We start from the raw sequence: 18,357 nt of genomic DNA, 5'->3' as shown, positions 1-18,357 counted from the left end.
GATCCAAACTTCAAAGATGTATTGTCATCTATTGCACTGGGAAAGCAACAAACCATACAATGTGCAAGATGGTGTACTTCTCTATGGCAAGAGATTATGCATTGACATATTTATGTACAAATCTCATGTTCCACTTTATGCGGGACATAAAGGGATTCAAGCTACTCTCAAAGGTTTTATACTGGTCAAAAAGACTATTAAAACACACCATAGGGAAACCCTCTTTATCTTACAAGTCTTTAAGTACCATGGCTTACCATCATCTATAGTATCCGACAAGGATCAATGAATTAGGCTCTCCTTTGAAATCCTCAACGCAACATTGCCATCGCAATTGCTCTATCTGGGCTTACTTTCAGCTACCGTGAGTATAGTAGAGACCTTAAAGAATCTTTCTAAAAGATTTAAGGAAACTATATCCATCACAAGTAGAAGCAAAAGGTTGTTGATGATAAGCATAGATGAGCCTTGATCTTCAAAGAAAATGATTGTGTATTGCTCAAGTTTTCCAAAGCATGCCTAAGGCATACTACAGGCAAGGGAACACAAGGACCACCAACAAGGCACCAAAAATATTATGGTAAGTTAGCAAAAAGATATTATGGCCCATTTTAAATTCTTAAGCCTATCAATGAATCATCTTATAAATTAAGGTTACCTAGCACTTGGCTCATTCATGATGCCTTTCATGTGAGCCTTTTGAAACCTTATAAGGGCAAATCACCCAAAGAGCCGGTAATTGAAGAGTCGCCCCAATTTGAAGGTTAAGAAGAGATCTTGCAGCCAAAGAGAATTCTACGACATAAAGACAGAATTTTAAGAAATGGTAAGACTATCTGACGATATCTTATTAGATTCAAGAACTATCCTTTTGAAGATGCAAGGTGGATGCAAGACATCTAGACACATGTTAAAGGTAAGAACCATGTATGAACAAGTATGTTTTTAGTTAAAAAATCTTGTTTTGACTCTAGTATTTCTTATAAATGTACATAAGTTTTGAGTGTATATATATCATGAATCGTGCTTGCAGCAACTTAGTCTCTCAAACACCTAGTAGACTTTGCCAATCTACTATGAAAAATGATTAGGGCTAAGTAAAGATATGCTTGCGAAAGCTAAGCCTTCCAAGCATCAAGTGGAATTAGTCACCACTGTGGAAGAATGTCAACGGGTCAAAAGGGATCCTCTACCCAAAGCAACAGGACTAGTTATGACTGTCTTTTCCCTACTCCATAGTCGAGGACGACTATGATTTCAAGAGAGAGATAATGTCATGAGAATTAATTTCTAACCTTCAAAAAGTAGTTTCCATCTTAATTTGGTCATTTAAGTCCGGAGAAAATAAAAGAGAACAAATGAAGTTGATTTAAGTGCTTATGGACCAGCTCAGTCACACGCTAGGGACCAAAAGGGGAGTCCATAAAAGAGCAAGAGTAATTGTTGTTTGGTTATCTTAGCCATAGATACATGTCAAGGAAGGATGAATATATCCCAAGCAACCTTGATTAAAGGTGAAGGACGAATAGTAAGTTCAAGTACTTAAAATTACTCTTTAGACTCCAAGTATGATGTCTGAAAAGCCTTAGGGTAAATTTTTAACTTGTCACAAATAGTCTAAACTTAGCAAGTCTAAATTTAGCAAGTTTTGGGATCAACTTGGTGAATGTGCTAAGGTTTTGCAGAGGAAGTGAATCTTTAAAGCCCAAGGGTGAGTTTTATTTTTACCGAAGTTTGTCTTAATTTAGCAGGTAGGCTCTAGCCCGCGTCAACTTCATAAAGCCTCCAAAGGATTGTGCAAAGGTCTTGCACCTTTGCTAGTTAAATTAAAGGGTAATAAGTGAAAGAGAAAAGTTAAATCCTAAGGTTAGATCAACCCTTCTTTATTTAGAAAGTTGATTCTAGTCCTTTTCTAAGCTTGGCTAGACCACATATCCAAACTAGCACCTACTTGCTTTATATAAAGCTAGCAAGTGTGTGTGTGTGTGTGTGTGTGTGTGTGTGTGTGTGTGTGTGTGTGTGTGTGTGTGTGTGTGTGTGTGTGTACACTTGCCAAGAAAAGTCCAAGAGAAGGGAGGGGCAAGTTTTTCGAGTATAGCAAGCATGGACAAGTGTGTGAGTATGCATGAGTTGCACTTTGAGTGTTCACTTCTCATTGGTCCACATTGTAGACATTCCATTTTGAATTTTTGACAAGTGTGGGATGAGATTTAGCAAGGGAGGATCGTGGGATTCTAGGTACTTGGGAGACACTCTCTCTCTCTCTCTCTCTCTCTCTCTCTCTCTCTCTCTCTCTCTCTCTCTCTCTCTCTCTCTCATTCTCATTTTTGCAAGCCTCAAGTGTGGCAAAGCAAAGCAAAGCAAGTTCTCTCTCTCTCTCTCTCTCTCTCTCTCTCTCTCTCTCTCTCTCTCTCTCTCTCTCTCTCTCTCTCTCTGAGCGGTGGTCATCACACTCAAGCACTTGGCTATGGATGCAAATCCAAGCAAGTGAAAGCTTTATCTCCTTCTTCATCATCATCTTCTACTACTCGATTATGCTAAGCTATGCTAAGAGCTTGTTCATGGAGTAAGCATGTACGAAGTACAATTTTTCTTACTTGAAAAACACTTCTTTCACCCTCATCTACCTCTTACCTTGCAGTTCTTTCTCCCCACTGGGGTGTTTAGGGCTTGGGAAGGAGGGTTACATGATGAAATCTTGAAGAAGATCATCTTCTTAGTTCGAGAAAAGCTCTGCAAGTGCACAAGTTGTGTTGTAATCAAAGCTCTTTCAGAGAGAATTATAATACAAAGGTCTTCTGAAGAGGGGACCATCTCCAAGTAAATCCGGTCCTCATCAAGTTGTCAATAATGTGCATGGTATTCATGTTCCAATGTGTAAATGTGCAATCAAATTAGGCCGACACAACATCTATTCTCCTCTCAAAGAATTCTCTTAAGGAAAACTCTCTCCTTTCATAACTTAAAATTCAGCTAAATATAAAGTATTAGATTCTGTAACAGTACCCTTTTCTTAGGATGCTTCTTCGAGCCTCGTTCTTCGGCACTGTTCTTAACAGATTTCCTGGGCAACTGGGATTTCCTTCTCCAAAGCGTTTGAAGCTTTCGATGAAAGTCTCTAAATGGTTCTGGTATCTAAGCATTCTTGCTTTTCTGGCATCCTCCTCTCCATATCATGAGTGATCTGAGCTACCAATGTCCTCAGGTCTTGCCACTTATCCACTTCTTTGGCCTTTCCCTTGGCTTTCCAGATAGCTCTCTGTTTCTCCCACTTTTGAACCTCTTCGCTCTACTTCATTTGACAAGATGGCTCATCTAGTAATTCTTCAATGACAACTTAAGCACTCCTAGTTATCATGCGCACTAGAACTAGCACTACCACCTTTCCCTCAGCCACTTCAGCTTTCAGAGTATCCAAACACTGCACTGTAAAATCTAAATATTTTCCACAAGTATAGTAGCTAAAATTATGTCTGGTAAAGTCGGTCTCTACCTCTATCTCTACCCAAAAATTTTGATAATGTCCTTTCCTAGTCATTTTGCCAATATTGGCTCGAATGTCCATGTTCTGAGGTATCCTCTCTTGCTTGATTGGTTCTAGATTTTTCAAAGCTAGCATGGAAAAATCTTTTTCTTTCTTGGAATGATGCATTTTGATGTTGCAATTGTTCCATAGGTGCCCAAAAGCTTTGCAATGATTGCATTGGCAACATTCATTAGACCTATGCTCCTTTGACTTGCATTTCGTGCACTGGGATCCACTTTTCTTGTTGAAGGTCTGGTCTTGGATATCTCAGATAGCTCCTTGGATAGCACCTCAATATTTTAGTCCAAGCTCCCTTCTTCATACTCTTGGACGTGTCGATCTGGTAGACGATTCACTGGAAATGGACCTTTCCTTCCCATTGTGGCCCTTCTCTTTCTTAGTTTGTTGCTCTAACGTCAGAGCTCTTTGCACCACATCATTGAACTTTTGAGTTCGAGTTGGTGTTGGTACCTCCTGTTCCCTTAATTTCTTGCTTCTCAACTTACTCCAAAGCTATGCGTTTTTATACGTGGCTATTTAGCTTCTTGGTCAATTCCTTGATTTTCTCCACATAACACGTAGCTAACCCTGTTTGATTTTATCCAATTCGCAAAGGATATCGTCATCCCAGTGGTTTTCACTATACTCTAGTAAGAAATCTCTTCAACTTACTATAAGTTTAGAGCTTACATGATGGGTAATGGTAGTACCATTTCCTTGTTGCGTCCCTCACAGTTTTTGGAAAGTACTTTGCCCAGTCATCTTTATCAATGTCCTTCAGATCAACATACTGCTCAAAGGCTTGTATATGGACATCTAGATCATCTTTTACGCTGCCTTTGAAGGTGAAACCACAATTTTCCTATCACGGAATCATTCATCGTATTTGAATTTTGATTTCTTTTCTCAATGTCTAGATTTACCCTTGTGATTTGATTTCTTCTCTCAATTTCTTTGCTTGATATGATGATTCTCTCATTTTCTTTGCTTGATATGATGATCCATGTCTTTATCCCATCTATCATTGTAGTTACCATCAATTTTTATGATCGTGTTATACTCATTCCCTTGACCAACTTTTGGTATGCATGTTGGTATCACTCACATCAATAGCTTTGCCTTTCATACTTAAATGTTGAGATCCATGTGAACAGGAGTGTCTCTTCATCCTTTTGAATGTGCTCAGTGTTGAGAGGCTCGACGCTCCTCGCCAGCTCTACCTCCTGGATTGGCATTTGTTTTCTCATTCTAGAAGTATGATTCTTCACCAAAGCCTTGCTTCAATTCCTCAACTATTGTGCTGATACGATCCTTGTCTTCAGCAAACATTGTAGAAGCTCTCCTTTTGTGCGTTGGACGACGTGGGGGCATTGTGAATAGTTGATTGACTCTAGATTCTAAGTAGGAGATTGGTTCATGTCAAGAGCTTTAGCTCACCATTGTAATAGCCAAAAGAAATGAGTTGGTCACTTGACATTTATTTTGAGGTTAGAATTCCAAATGCCAGATATCAGATCAGATAAAATGAACAAAATCAAATTTTAAAAAAACATATGAAAAACTCAAACCAGTAACTAAATTGAAATGAAAGACTTCAAATGGCAAGACTCAGATTCATAATTGGTTCAAAAGTGTAAGACTAGAAGTACAATTGATACATCCTTTGGTGCTCAGAAGCTCTATAATGAGCATAGTGAATAGGTAAAAATGATACAAGAGTTCCAATCTAATGAGAGTCCTAGAACGAGAGACTTCGAGATAAATAAAAACCCTCGAAATGAGAAGTAGTGGGTCCTATTTATAGGTACCCATACTTGGTCTGCTTTTCAAAAAGCCTATTAATTAGTCTTCCAGATTCGCAGATTCATAGGGAATCTGTGAGCTCTAAAGCAAAGAAAAAAAGGAGATGTCGCCATCACCCATCTGCATAGTCGTCATCCCTAGCCAGTAGCTCTCTCTCTCTCTCTCTCTCTCTCTCTCTCTCTCTCTCTCTCTCTGTGCACAGCTCGGTCTACCTATCAGCGTTCGCCCTCACACCACCACCTTCACCTCAGACACAATAGGTCTGCACCTGATTTTCTATGCAATCCTTGCCTGCATTTGCTTTATTCGTTGCTCTCTAATCATCAACTGCGGTTACAGCAGTGTGGGCACCTGGGTCTTGGCTCCTTCCAACGACCATGATCTGCAATAGCATCATGGTACTATGCATTACCAAGTGCAACAGCAAACATGGTTGCCAGCTTCTGTATTCTTCCTCGTCGTCTACAGCCCAAGTGCGCAAAGAACAGGGAAGCGATGGATGCAACTATGGAATTTTTTGGAGCCCTACTATTCTCCCGCTAACGGAGGTTCTCTCCCACATTTGTAGGTGACTCCCACATGCACACATGCTATCTTCAACTTCATCGCTATTCAACCTAGAGAGCTCTGCTGGTGCAACATCGAGGCGAGGCCTGCAGCGTGCTGCACAGAGAGAGAGAGAGAGAGAGAGAGAGAGAGAGAGAGAGAGAGAGAGAGAGAGAGAGAGAGAGAGTTCGTATGGCTCCATCCAGCGCTTCCTCTGGTGGCATCTACACGTGTCGCCTGCCACACTGTCCTTCCTATGAAAAGTCTTCCCCCTCTTCCTATGTCTCTGCCGTGTGCGCCTTGCACGTTCCCCTCCCAATATTTTGTCATAAATTCCCAAATGCCCTTCAAATTTTCCAAAATTCCCAAAATACCCCCGGTCATGAGATTAATTTTTTACAAAGATAAAAAAATTTGTAGCTTTTCATAAGTTTGTAGTTTGTCTATCAATACAAGATACTAAAACTAGAATTTGAGTTGGTGAGTTGGTTATGCGGGCTTTCGGTATGAATCGTTTCATTATTATAATCGCTTTTTTTGCAAAAAAATTACAAGCTAAGCACTCAAAAACAGATCCCAATTGTCAAAAAGGAATAAAGGTCAAGAAATCTTAAACAAATTTGACCAAACTAGATAAAGGGAATTTTTGAAATTTAAAGGATATTTTAATAATTCTCCCAAATAAAAATCACTTCATGTCCACCCTGGAAAGGCTTTTCCTTTTCTCCCAAATGAGACTCAAAAAAAAAAACCACATATTGCCCCCCCTTTTTTTACTCAAAAGCCTTCCTTTCTCTTCCCATTCTAAAGCTTTACTTTTTCAAATGGCATCTTCTTATGATTCCTTCCAACCTAATGAATCCAAACTTAGAGGGACATAGTGGGTTATGACTGACTGTGCAACCATAGAGAAGTTGGTATCTACTGGTAAATCCGTCATGTAATTCATCGAAGTGACTACCTCCAAGGCAAGTTCCCACTATCTACACACAATGGTAAACGATATTCTGAAATCAAAGATGACGAAGTATCAATCATTCATATCAAATACAAGATCAAAAAACAGTGAGAATCACTATCAAGGCTAATTTTGGATGGTGGTGCGAGAGTCAATATTCTTGGGAAGCATGTCAAACAGAGAATAAGGATTCAAGAGATGAAACTTGCTCCTTTCGTAATCATAATGGCAAACCAAAGGATTCTTCAAGCCAATGGTTTGATTGAGAACCTTCATATCAAAGTCGAATCAAAAAAGTTTCAAACTAGTTTTCAATTCTGCAAGTCCAAGGTGCATATAGCATGGTCGTAGGAAGGCTATGGCTATAGAGTGCAAGAGCCCTACAAGATTATACAAGCCAAAAACTAACAATACAAGGGCCAAATACCCAACATCAAGACAAGAGAAGAGCAATGTAGCCAAAGGACTTATGCAAGAAGTATGGGACCAAGAAGATAAAAGATGTACTTGCTTTATGTGAAGTTAGCAAGTGTGTGTGAGTGTTTGTAGTGTATACACTTGCCAAGAAAAGTCCAAGAGAAGGGGGGGTGGGTTTTTTAAGCATAGTAAGCATGGACAAGCGTTTGCCCATGAGTTTCACTTTGAGTATTCACTTCTCATTGGTCCACATTGTAGACATTCCATTTTAAATTTTTGGCAAGTGTGGGATAAGATTTAGCAAGGGGGGGTTCATGGGATTCTAATCTCTCTCTCTCTCTCTCTCTCTCTCTCTCTCTCTCTCTCTCTCTCTCTCCCCATGGGACCTTGAGAGGTGGTCATCATGCTCAAGCACTTGGCTACAGTATCAATGAACATCTTTCCCATAGCTGAGATAAACTTGAATGCCGTTCTTCTAGATCGACAAAGGATAGAGCAACAAAGGCAGCAGTACCCATATACCTTCACTGAGTCAAATACGGAGGAAAGACCAGTTAATCTAGACGATAGACCTTCATGACAAGGTGAAAATTGGACAATTGAAGATGCCATATCAAATGGAGAGAACAATTGAGAATTGTTCTGACATTAGAGTTCCAGAGTCACATGCTAGATATCATACCATACGGATTGAACACAATCAAATTAAAGAAGACCATACAAAAAAGTCAAACCAAAAACTGAACTGAAATGAAAAACTCTATATGAGACAACTGAAATGAAAAACTCCATATCAAAAGTACAAATTTGGAAGTACAACTGACACATTCGTTAGTGCTCAAAGCTATATAACGCATAAAGAGGCGAGTTATGAATAAAACAAGAGTTCCAGTTTATTGAGAGTTGTAGATCGATAAACTCTAAAATAAATAAAGACAAGACTCCGAAGGTAGGTGACTATTGGATTCTAACCAACTATTCAGTCATACAAAAGCTAGTAGCTATTGGTAAATTCATCAAGTAACTCATCGAAGCGGCTCATCTCCAAGGGCAAGCTCCCACTATCTATATTCTCCTCTTTCTTGAATTTTAGTATATACTAAAACTTCGAACACCTTGTTTGGCTTCATATTTTGCAGTTGGCTTTCTTTAATCAGAAGCGTTCAACCTTCGGCAGTTGCTAAGTTGGTGGTTAAATAACTCTGGGCATGATTTGGCATTGAGGGGTGCTGGATTTAGGGTTTAGGATATTTAGGCTCTCTTCTTTTGAATGATTTTGTATATGACCTCCTGGTCGGATCAAAGCGATCAAGCCTTTCAAAAGCCTCATCGTTCAATGAGCATCTTCACCTCATAACATGAGTGCATGTCCAGCAAGGTCGTATAAAGCCTTTTTTCCTCTGGTCAAATGTGCCCTTACCAGCTTATGATTAGCTAATTTTTATTCTAGTTTCAAAGAGAACTTCAACCATTTCCTTAAATTGAGGTTCAAAATTGCCTTTCCCAGCAAGTTCCTTTGAAGGAATCTTGCATGCTTCACGAAATAGTTGCAACAACTCATTAGTATACTTCATCAACAAGCTAATTTGTGATATCCACTGTCTATTCATACTCATCCCTTATTTGATCCTTAGTCTGGAAATATCACATGTATATTCCACGCAAAAACATCCCAATTATTTTGACACTTTTTCTAATAACTTTCATTTGAATGCTTATTGACTCTTTACTACCTTAAGATCTGACTTTGAACGCAAATCCCATTCCTCTATTTCTTGGTCATCTGATAATCATTAGCTTAGCATCCACCCCCTTTCTATCTCGCTTAGTGAATCAAGTTCTTTTTATTTGTGTATGTCTACTAGATATTAATTATAAATCTAGAGTGCCATGGCAAAAAGCCACCTAAGATGGTCAAACAAAAGCATCAAGAGCACTCACCATACCAACAAAAAAATGCTCTGCCAACAAGATGGTCCATCATGTGTAGGACTTGCTCACATTTTGACCTTCAAATATTTTCCTTGCCTCACTATACATCTCTAGACATACTCCAAGATTTTCCTTGCCTCACTTTGAATCTATGACGTACTGAAAGATTTTCCAGAATTTGAAAATGTTGACCCCTACTACTTGTTCATTTAACACCAAGGTTCCAATCAGATTCCTTCATTCCCAAGCCATTTTGATCTCAATTTTAGAGTCCCCACCACCAAACTATTTGTTAAGTTTCAAACTTCCATACTCCAAAACATGACTTCACCCTCAACAAACTTGCTGGTTGATCTTTGTACGCTCCCATTTCCTATTACAATAGTACTACATGCTCATCGATTGCCAATCCACCGTTGCCAATCCACGCACCTCTTTTGTTTACCGTGCTGCCAACAATGGCATCCCCTCGTAGACAAAGGCTTCTACTCTCATGGGCAATCTTCTACTTTGGTGGGGGATGACAATCCTTCCATTGTTGCATGCCTGTACAAGTTCAAATGCGAGCATCTTTCCCGATTTATCAATCAAAAAGATGGGTATCCCCTACTACTTGCTCAAGAAATTGAAGAATTGTGTTCGCTCCTAGTGAAGCACTATCCTTGAGTCAAACCTTTAATTTGTGAACCATTATACGGACCTACGATAGCTGCAATATAAGTTGAGACTAATGGCATGATAACATCAAGAATTCTATTTGGGAGATTGAGGACCTAGCTATTCCACTGTTCTTCATGTTGCAAGCTTGATGCAACGGGCCATATTTTTTAGGTCACATGATCTGACATGTCAAATTCAGCATTTCCCCCCATCATTGAAGAGGTGAAATGGTGCCAATGCTGACTCACTAAAAAAAAGTGCCACAGCCCACAAATTCGGAACAAGCCTACTGACATGATTGAACTCATCATAAGCCAAAATGTCACGGCAACTATATACACACAAAAGACTAGACATCCACTCGTCATAAAACCAAAAAAGGAATGAGAAGGGTCATCTATCCAACATCACAAAGAAAGCTTCAAGAATGACACCATCAGACAACCTACAAGGCCTGCTTGTCGAACCATTGCAGCAAAGCCCCAAAAGCCACTCATTACCAAGAATGGAATTACCAGCTCATAAAGCTTCACTAAGTCCATGCAGAAAACATCAACAATAACTAATAGAACTACAGAGTCTTTTTGTCTCCTTGAAGCCAGAGTTTTCATCAAGTAAAAACATTCAGTACCTGCAAATACAGCAACTTCAAATTACTGCCAGTGCCTGCGACTAGTTGATGACTAACATTCAATTCCATTCATTTGCCATTGCATAATGTCAAGAATGTGAAGCTCCTGTCATTTTCTCTAAAGAAACTCTATCATGTGATGCATGAATTTGGTTCCAAACCAAATGCTCCTCAAAAAAAGTTTTCCTTTTTGGCAAGATGCATCGATTGCCACTGCCTACGTCCTGTTAAAAGCTACCGTTCATTTGCTGTTGAATCATGTGCGGAAGGCAAACCGGACAATTTTTCAACCTTATTACAGCAAGTTTTTTTGAGCCAATTGCATCTGATACTGAACCTCCCAACATTTGCACCATTCTCTGAATACACATTATCCCTCTTGGAAAATCGACAAGGTCAGCATTTTTCATCCATTGAAGCGAACGTGCTACAACTTAATAGTTCACCTCAACACAGAATTCTAACAAAAGTATTGGCCTAGATGTCACTTCACTACCCGCCCAACTTCCTAATTAGAAAGGACAACTTAAAATACTCTGCCAAGACACTCTGTAATTTCTAGAACACATCAAAAAGTTGAAAATTCTTAACAGAAGAAGAGTGTTTGCAAAACATTGTTAATAACAACTGAAACACCCATGGAAGCCCATAGAAAATTTGAGAATAAAGCATCTTGACCATAAAACATGCGTTCAAGAAGTGTTTGTAGCAACTTGTTAACAACACCTACCCACTCCAAAGCATCAGAATCACCCAAGGAAACCCATAAAGAATTTGAAAATTCAGCATCCTTAACCATAAATTACGCATACGACTTTGTTCATGCAGTGTTTGTAGAACCTTGTTGATAAAACAAGAAAGAAATTCCAGCCACCCCGCCCAATGCTCAACCTTCATGTGCGTTCTCCTACATTTGGACTGGCATTTAGGTTCCCAAATGGAAAACAAATTGTGACATTAAAGCTGTTGGATAGCAGGTTGTCAAACAGTAACCATAGCCGGCCTTGCCAAATCGATGAGGTCACATGCAAAGTGATTCCCACAGTCAGGCATCTGTCTTCCAACACACAGATACATTCACAAGAATACAACGAACAATCCACCAGATACGGTGCTACAGAAGACCTCGATCAATCTGCTCTTCTAAAGAGTCGAACAACATAAACAGGAATACACAAGGAGAAAGGACAGAGAGGCTTATAAACTTCATGGAGGCAAGTTTTTTCATGTACTAACCTGTGAAAGCCAGCACTGCAGGCGACAAGGGGCAACAACTGCAAATATTCTCACATGTTTCATATACTAACCTGAAACGAGCCAACCCTGCAGCGATCCTCTACTATCAGTTAAACCCAATCCCCATCTGTCACAAGAGTCCTCAAGTCACACAAAGTAGCGGTGAGTTCATACCAAAGGTACGGCCTATCCCAGAATATCAAACGCTAATGCCAGTTCCAAAGAAAATAAACATGACAATTACATATATATCCACAATGAAACGGCGTTACCAAAAAACTCCAAAAAAATGTATCTGGAGAAAAGGAGGGCTGATTCCAACCTGAAGATATCAGAAGACTTCAAACAAAGAAGTGAGAAGGACAACACCAGCCTACTTGTATGCAGAACTTTTCAAGTACCTTCTGACGAATCGATGAGCCTAAATGCTCTCTGCATAAAATGGTCAAAGATGGCCATAATGTTGATGATCATAACTAAGCCATGCGATCTGGCGACCGTGAACGCCGCCTGCTTCGGTGGCGACTTGGAGACCTTGAATTGGACCTGGGAGGAGTGCGGGACCTTGTCTTTGAGAAATCTCTCTCTCTCCTCCTATCCCTATCATGATCTCTATCCCTTCCTCCCTCACGATCTGTATACCTGTCCCTTCCGTGGTAGTTGTAGTCTCTATCCCTTGCCCTTTGACTGTAAGAATCCTTTTCCCTTCCATATTCTCTAGGTTGATCCTTTCCATTTTCTCTGGTCTTTTCTGGCTCTCTCTCTCGTTTCTTTCTTTCCTCTGCTTTCTTTTCTCTGGCCAATCGCTCCTCTTCCTTCTCCTTCTCTCGCTTCTCCTGAATGATAGTCAAAGATGTCAGTTTCTTGCAAAAAATGCACACGAAAAAAAAAAAGTTCAAGCCATATAGCAGCATTACTTTGTACTCCACAAGATACTCGCGAACCATGCTGTACCCCAGATGTTGCTTGCCAGTAACGTGTGACTGTGTCCTCTCTGCCACGTCATTTGCAACCAAAAACGAACCACAGATCTCACAAAGAGCCATTTTCTTTTCTTGTGTGGGTGCAAGATTAAACTGCTGAAGCAAAGCATTCTTCTCTGCAGTCAAAACCTCAACCTTCACAAACAGATGCAACCTTGTAAGACTTGGGCACATAGCAGCAGATTTGAAGGAGTGTTTGGTTAAGGGCATACCACCTTTTTCATCAGTGCTTGAGCCTCATCCACTTTCCCTTCTTCTCCAAGAGTCTCTATTTGCTCAAGTAGCTTCTTCATCTTTTCTTCTAGAGTTGCAAGCTGTTCAGCCTTCTCAGCTGAAAGAGGTAACATAGGCGGAGCATCTTGGTCTTGAGCGATCCGTTCTCGCCCTCTTCTCAATTTTCTGTCTAAATCTTGCACCTGCATTTACATAATGGCATTCCATTCATTGAACACGCGCACCAACAAAGACCACAAGTGTTGTCAAGTATAATCAGCTTCACTAACAAAAGATTTTGACCTCTGACATTGAACCTTGCCAAAGTGCTGCTTTTACAATTGAATGGAACAAAAGATAATACATGTCCAGTAGTAAACTGATGGGTTCAACATCATCAGGAGGTTGTGCAACCTCAAACTTCTCAAACAACAATTCTTAAATGCTTGACCAGATACTTGAATAGTGAATTGTCAGAGATTCATTATAGCAAGCTTGCCCCGCTTGGGATGGCCGAATATGCAGTTGCTAAGCCTACAGAGTCAGGACAACCCTTTGTTAGCCCGCATCAACATCTATTTTGTCAGTAGAAGGTCCTCATACACTGAAGCATCTTTTCTCAGCGGAAGCACAGCAATTTAAGGGGGGGGGGGGGGGGGATTTCATGAAACCTTTACAGGGGTTTCAAGGTTTGAGACGTTTTGTTTCACAGCATGAACAATTTAGAGAGATTTCTCGCAAAGAAACTCATAATACGTATAATTCAAAGGGCAAGTGGCCCTACCGGTGTGGGAGCTTAAGGGCTACCCACAAGAGTGATCGGCACGTGTCCAAGCACCCAAGGCTTTCCCAAGGCTTCCCCTACGTTACCTTGCAGTTTAGGTGTGAAACCTAAACCTGCAGAAAATCAGCATGCACGTTCGTGCACACAGCTATAATTATTTATTTATATTTTTATATACATTTATATGCTATTTCACGAAACCTATTTTCATTTTTCTGCAATGATCAAATGACCCATCAATGCCATGCCCAAACTAGAATGGGGGTGCTTAATTTCTCTTGATCATGAATGATGTATGTTATGCGCTGTAAAGATCACAAGTACGGGTTTCTACCAGAGAGAGAAAGCGTGTGTGTATTTGTATTTGTATGTGTGCGCATGCAGTTTTTTTTTCCGGAGGAGGGGGGGGGGGTAGGGTAAACAGACATACATAGCTGTATATGTATGTACATATGATGAGCACATGTATTTATTTATTGAATGAATCATACTTATAATATAATTGTGTGCGCGTACACGTAATAGCAGTGATACCTATATATGGTACACAGGGTGGGGGGTAAATATGTATATACATACATAGCTGTATATGTATGTACATATGATGAGCACATGTATTTATTTATTAAATTATTTATACTTGTAATATAATTGTGTGTGCGTACACGTAATAGCAGTGATACCTATATGTGATGTACATATGTATATCAGTGACAGACATACCCATGACTCTGGACTCCATATGGAGAGCGGTTTTTCATTTTCATGGAGGTTGTGGGTCTCGTAAATTTCAGCGAAAGGTTTCGCAAGTTTTAGCGAAAGGTTTCAGCCTCCTGGGACGTGAGCAGCCCCTTGCCCAACTCAATCGCCTGAAATGGTTCCCCTGTCCAGCCCATGGCATCTTGCGGCTACCTTCCACCAACTTCAAAAGAAGCCCTTTGCCTCTACTTTTCTTACGGTCTCTATTCTGTTTCTTCTTTCCTTTGCTTGGTCACTACTCTCCATTTCCTCTCTGCTTTTTTTATGGTCTCTATTTTGTTTCTTCTCTACTTTGATTGCTCATTACTCTCTGTTTTTGGTCCACCAATTTCCTATCTTCCTTTTTCTTCCTATGTTTCTTCGTATCCATTCTCTATCTTGGGCTTGCATCGCGAGAGTGGGCACACACCACAGTGCGTCATATGTGTCCTCGTAGCATAGTTAACAAGAAACACGTTTCTAGCCTCAAGTGGGTATTTGTCCTCATAGCATAATTACCAAGATACGAATTTCGAGGCACAGAACCCTTGAGCCGATAAACAGTAAGACACTCGAGACGCTTGAAACATTCATAACATTTTTGAAACAAGGTTTTCTTTTCGCTTCTAACAACAAAAAATAAAAGGCGACAAACTTTGTTTTTGAGTTTCTAGCCAAATAAAAGGTTGGTCTAAAACACTGACACAAACGCGTTAGTTTCTTAGCAAAAATTGTTTTCTGCCATGAAGTTTCTATGTTGCACGAGCTATTGTTTGTGGTGTTAAAGCGAGAATCGATTCTCTATGTTACACGAGTGCTTGTGACTCCAAGAAAAGGCTATCCCATTTTGTAAAGTCAAGTCTTCACTAAAATCGACTTGTGGTGTGTTTAAACCTTTCTTAACATTTTATGTTCGCTATCTGTCTATACTTGTTTAACTTGTTTAACCTTGGTTGGACTTTATGGAAAACCGCTTTGAGCAAAGGGAACAACCCACCTTGAGCAGATGGACAAGGGTATCGTTCCGGCTTTACGCATCTTATATTTAATGTGATCGGACAAGGGTCTAGGCATTGTACAATGGACCTGCTCTAAGCGGATGGACTTTATGTATACAAGTTCTCATTGATGCATTTGCTAGTGGTGCGTTTATGGCATTAGAAAGGCATTGTATTGCATTTATGAAGCATACCCATCTCGAAATTCAACTCAAGCTCAAGTGCATCAAGACTTTTGGCTTCAATGAAAAAAGCTGGATGGATGGTAAACTTAGTGCATCACGACTTACCGCAGAGATGAGATGACTTTCTGGAATATCAAGAGATCCAAAAAAAAAAAAAGATGAGATAGAACTGATTGTGGAACTCGATCTTATGTGGATGCATATGGGAAAATGTATTGTCTAGCAGGGATGGCCATTGACATGTCTGCATTAAGTCTCGAGAATTTGAATTCTTTTTGCAAGTGTAATTTGGGGGGGGGGGGGGGGGGGGGGGGGGGGGGGGGAGATATATGTCACAAATGGATGACGTGGCATGATACTAAGGACCCAAGGAAGAAGAACATGGGCAAAGGCCGACTTGCATCAAGCTAAGGACCCATCTCTTGCAGCAACAGCCCGCGGAATGTTGTGCAATTAGTGGCATGAAATACAAGAAAGAAGCATCATTTCAAAAATCAACAAAAATGGAAACATTATTATGACTATCCCCTCATGGGCAGTAACGATCAATCTCCCAATCGTGATCATCAAGATACCGAGATGGAAATTGTGATAGCAACAAAACTGGCCATGTTTTCCAATGCTTTCCAAATCAATCTGCTTCCTCGTATAAAGGACCTCTTACAGAAGTGTCCACATCTTGTTGATATGTTCTCATGTGAATGTCGACCTTGACAGATTTGTGTTTATCACTTGCAAGTTATCACTTGCACTTGCAAGTGAACATGCTTTTCACAGGAAATAGCTGCCCATAGATAGACCATAGACAATCCCAAACTGCCTTGGCAGCATTCATTTCAAGATAATGAAGGACCGACCACACTCTAACATTGAAACAATCCCATGCGCCCCTTTCTTTCCTCCAAATTTGGCTTCTTGATCTCCTCATAGCCAAGAGTCCAATACTTTACAAAGACTATTAAAAAAATATCCTTATACGTTTTAAGATTGCCAATCAGGTAAGGCAAGAAAACGTACCAATCTGTTGCAAAACTCTGCAAGCTCTGACTCTAAGCGTGGCACATACAAGTCATGTCTACTTGACTTCTCAAAGCTGTGAACACATAATCAGACTTAGAAAAAGCAATTTTCAAAATCCCAATGAAAATAAAGCATCCATGAAAAGAAGCCAACCCACCTCTCTTTCAGCTTAAGGTCGTGTATTTTGGAGCAAGGACCTGAAACCAGTAGAGAAGGTTAGCAACGCTCACAAATAAACGTGCACGCACACAGATGTCAAAAACTAGTACCGTTGCAAGATCAAAACGCCTCATCTCTAAATTGCAGACATCTTTCAAGAAGCCACACCAACAGCTGCTTACCAAGATTGCTCTTCGTGTTAACAAAAAGATCATGAGGGCAAAACCGTATGAGGAAACAGCCGCACACTTCTTTATCATCCCATTTAACTTCTCTGTACCCTTTCTTCTCTTCATCTGTGAGGTTTCGAGCTGCATACGTAGCAAGGAATAAGACAACGATGAACACACTCTCTCTCTCTCTCTCTCTCTCTCTCTCTCTCTCTCTCTCTCTCAAAAGATCTTGACTTCAAACCTGTGCCCATCAACTCGTCTAGCAGAGCGCGCTGTGCGTCCACCATGTTCGCGGTGTCGGGGAAGCTCTGTTTCTCAATGTCTCTGGCCGCCCAAATCGAGAGGAAATTGATCACCAAGATCGCGCAGCAGCTTATCTTTCAGGGTTTGTCTCTCTCTCTCTCTCTCTCTCTCGCTCTCATGAATTTAGTTTATGTGAATTAGTGTGTGAAGCGTGTTAAAACACATGGATGTATGTTGAACCCATACTTTACCTCGATTATTAATCCATACTTTACCTTGAGTATCTATCTATCTATCTATACTATTATAAAAGTCCCCCCCCCCCCCCCCCCCCCCCCCCCGCCCCCCCACTACGTGGCAAAAAAAACCTTGAAGTTGTGGTGTTTCCTGCAACTCCGGCGACGCTGAGCGCCTGGTAGATAGAGAGAGAAAGAGAGAGAGGATACTGATGGCCGCCGGCCACACTAGTGTTTTTAGAGAATGGTGGCACCATGATCTTCCACATGGGAGCAATTCACAGGTACTCTTGAGTGTAAGTAATGGTGTGATTCCATTACAGTACTACCCTAAGCTGCAAGAAGCCTTGCACCAACGTCTGATCATAAATTTGCTTACCCTTTGTGAATGGCACCCATTACAACATAGCCTTGGAGGAAACAAATGAAGGTCACTTCATTTGGAGAAACCCCCTCATGTTGCATTTGCTTAAATAATCTAGACCAATTGATCGGCTCACCTTTTTTAAGTATATCCAGTGAACATAACATTCCTTCTTGCAAACTATCATTGACTACGCTATGTTTCAATCTCAAAAAAAAGTACCTAAGTGCATTAGTGTCCATTGATTTGGATCGCTTCTATATATTTTATTCATTGTCCAAACCTTGCAAAAATAGAAATTTAGAAGTTATCAAATGCCAATAGTAATAGAAATTTTACAAACATGGATTCATAAGATCATGATGAATGCATTACGTGCTCTCATATCATGCCCACAAAAAAAAAAAAGGAAAAAGCATACATATATATGGTAGGTAGGTGGTACCCCACTCACCCATTTATTATAAACCATAGGGAATGAGCCCTTTGCTTGAATAAATTTTTTTCTCCTCCAGTGTTGAAGGGTTATGAGATGCTTCTCCTTCCATGTTG

The 18,357-nt window shown here is 40.3% G+C and overlaps 1 protein-coding gene across 5 annotated transcripts; it reads right to left on the bottom strand.

Annotated features, from left to right (window-relative positions):
* Positions 1-11,224: 11,224 nt before the first annotated feature.
* On the bottom strand, positions 11,225-17,390 carry LOC147423069 (LUC7 N terminus domain-containing protein). 5 transcript variants are annotated; one of them, XR_015186529.1, is made up of 9 exons: positions 17,204-17,388; positions 16,972-17,100; positions 16,788-16,827; positions 16,628-16,703; positions 12,908-13,108; positions 12,627-12,827; positions 12,111-12,545; positions 11,982-12,031; positions 11,225-11,836 (listed from the first exon to the last, which is right to left on the bottom strand). XR_015186529.1 is itself a non-coding variant. In XM_086501015.1 (8 exons), the coding sequence occupies exons 1-8, from the start codon at positions 17,247-17,249 to the stop codon at positions 12,186-12,188; spliced, it is 957 nt and encodes a 318-aa protein (XP_086357141.1). In that variant the 5' UTR covers positions 17,250-17,390; the 3' UTR covers positions 11,225-12,185. The 5 variants fall into 5 exon arrangements, 2 of the variants coding, with proteins under 2 accessions (XP_086357141.1, XP_086357140.1); XR_015186528.1 differs by having other exon boundaries at positions 11,225-12,031; XR_015186530.1 differs by lacking the exon at positions 11,982-12,031.
* Between the last annotated feature and the right edge of the window lie 967 nt (positions 17,391-18,357).

The sequence above is a fragment of the Adiantum capillus-veneris genome, chromosome 26 (genome assembly GCF_014529385.1).
Source record: "Adiantum capillus-veneris isolate H3 chromosome 26, ASM1452938v2, whole genome shotgun sequence".
NCBI lineage: Eukaryota > Viridiplantae > Streptophyta > Polypodiopsida > Polypodiales > Pteridaceae > Adiantum > Adiantum capillus-veneris.
This window is presented reverse-complemented; position numbering and strand designations above follow the sequence as displayed.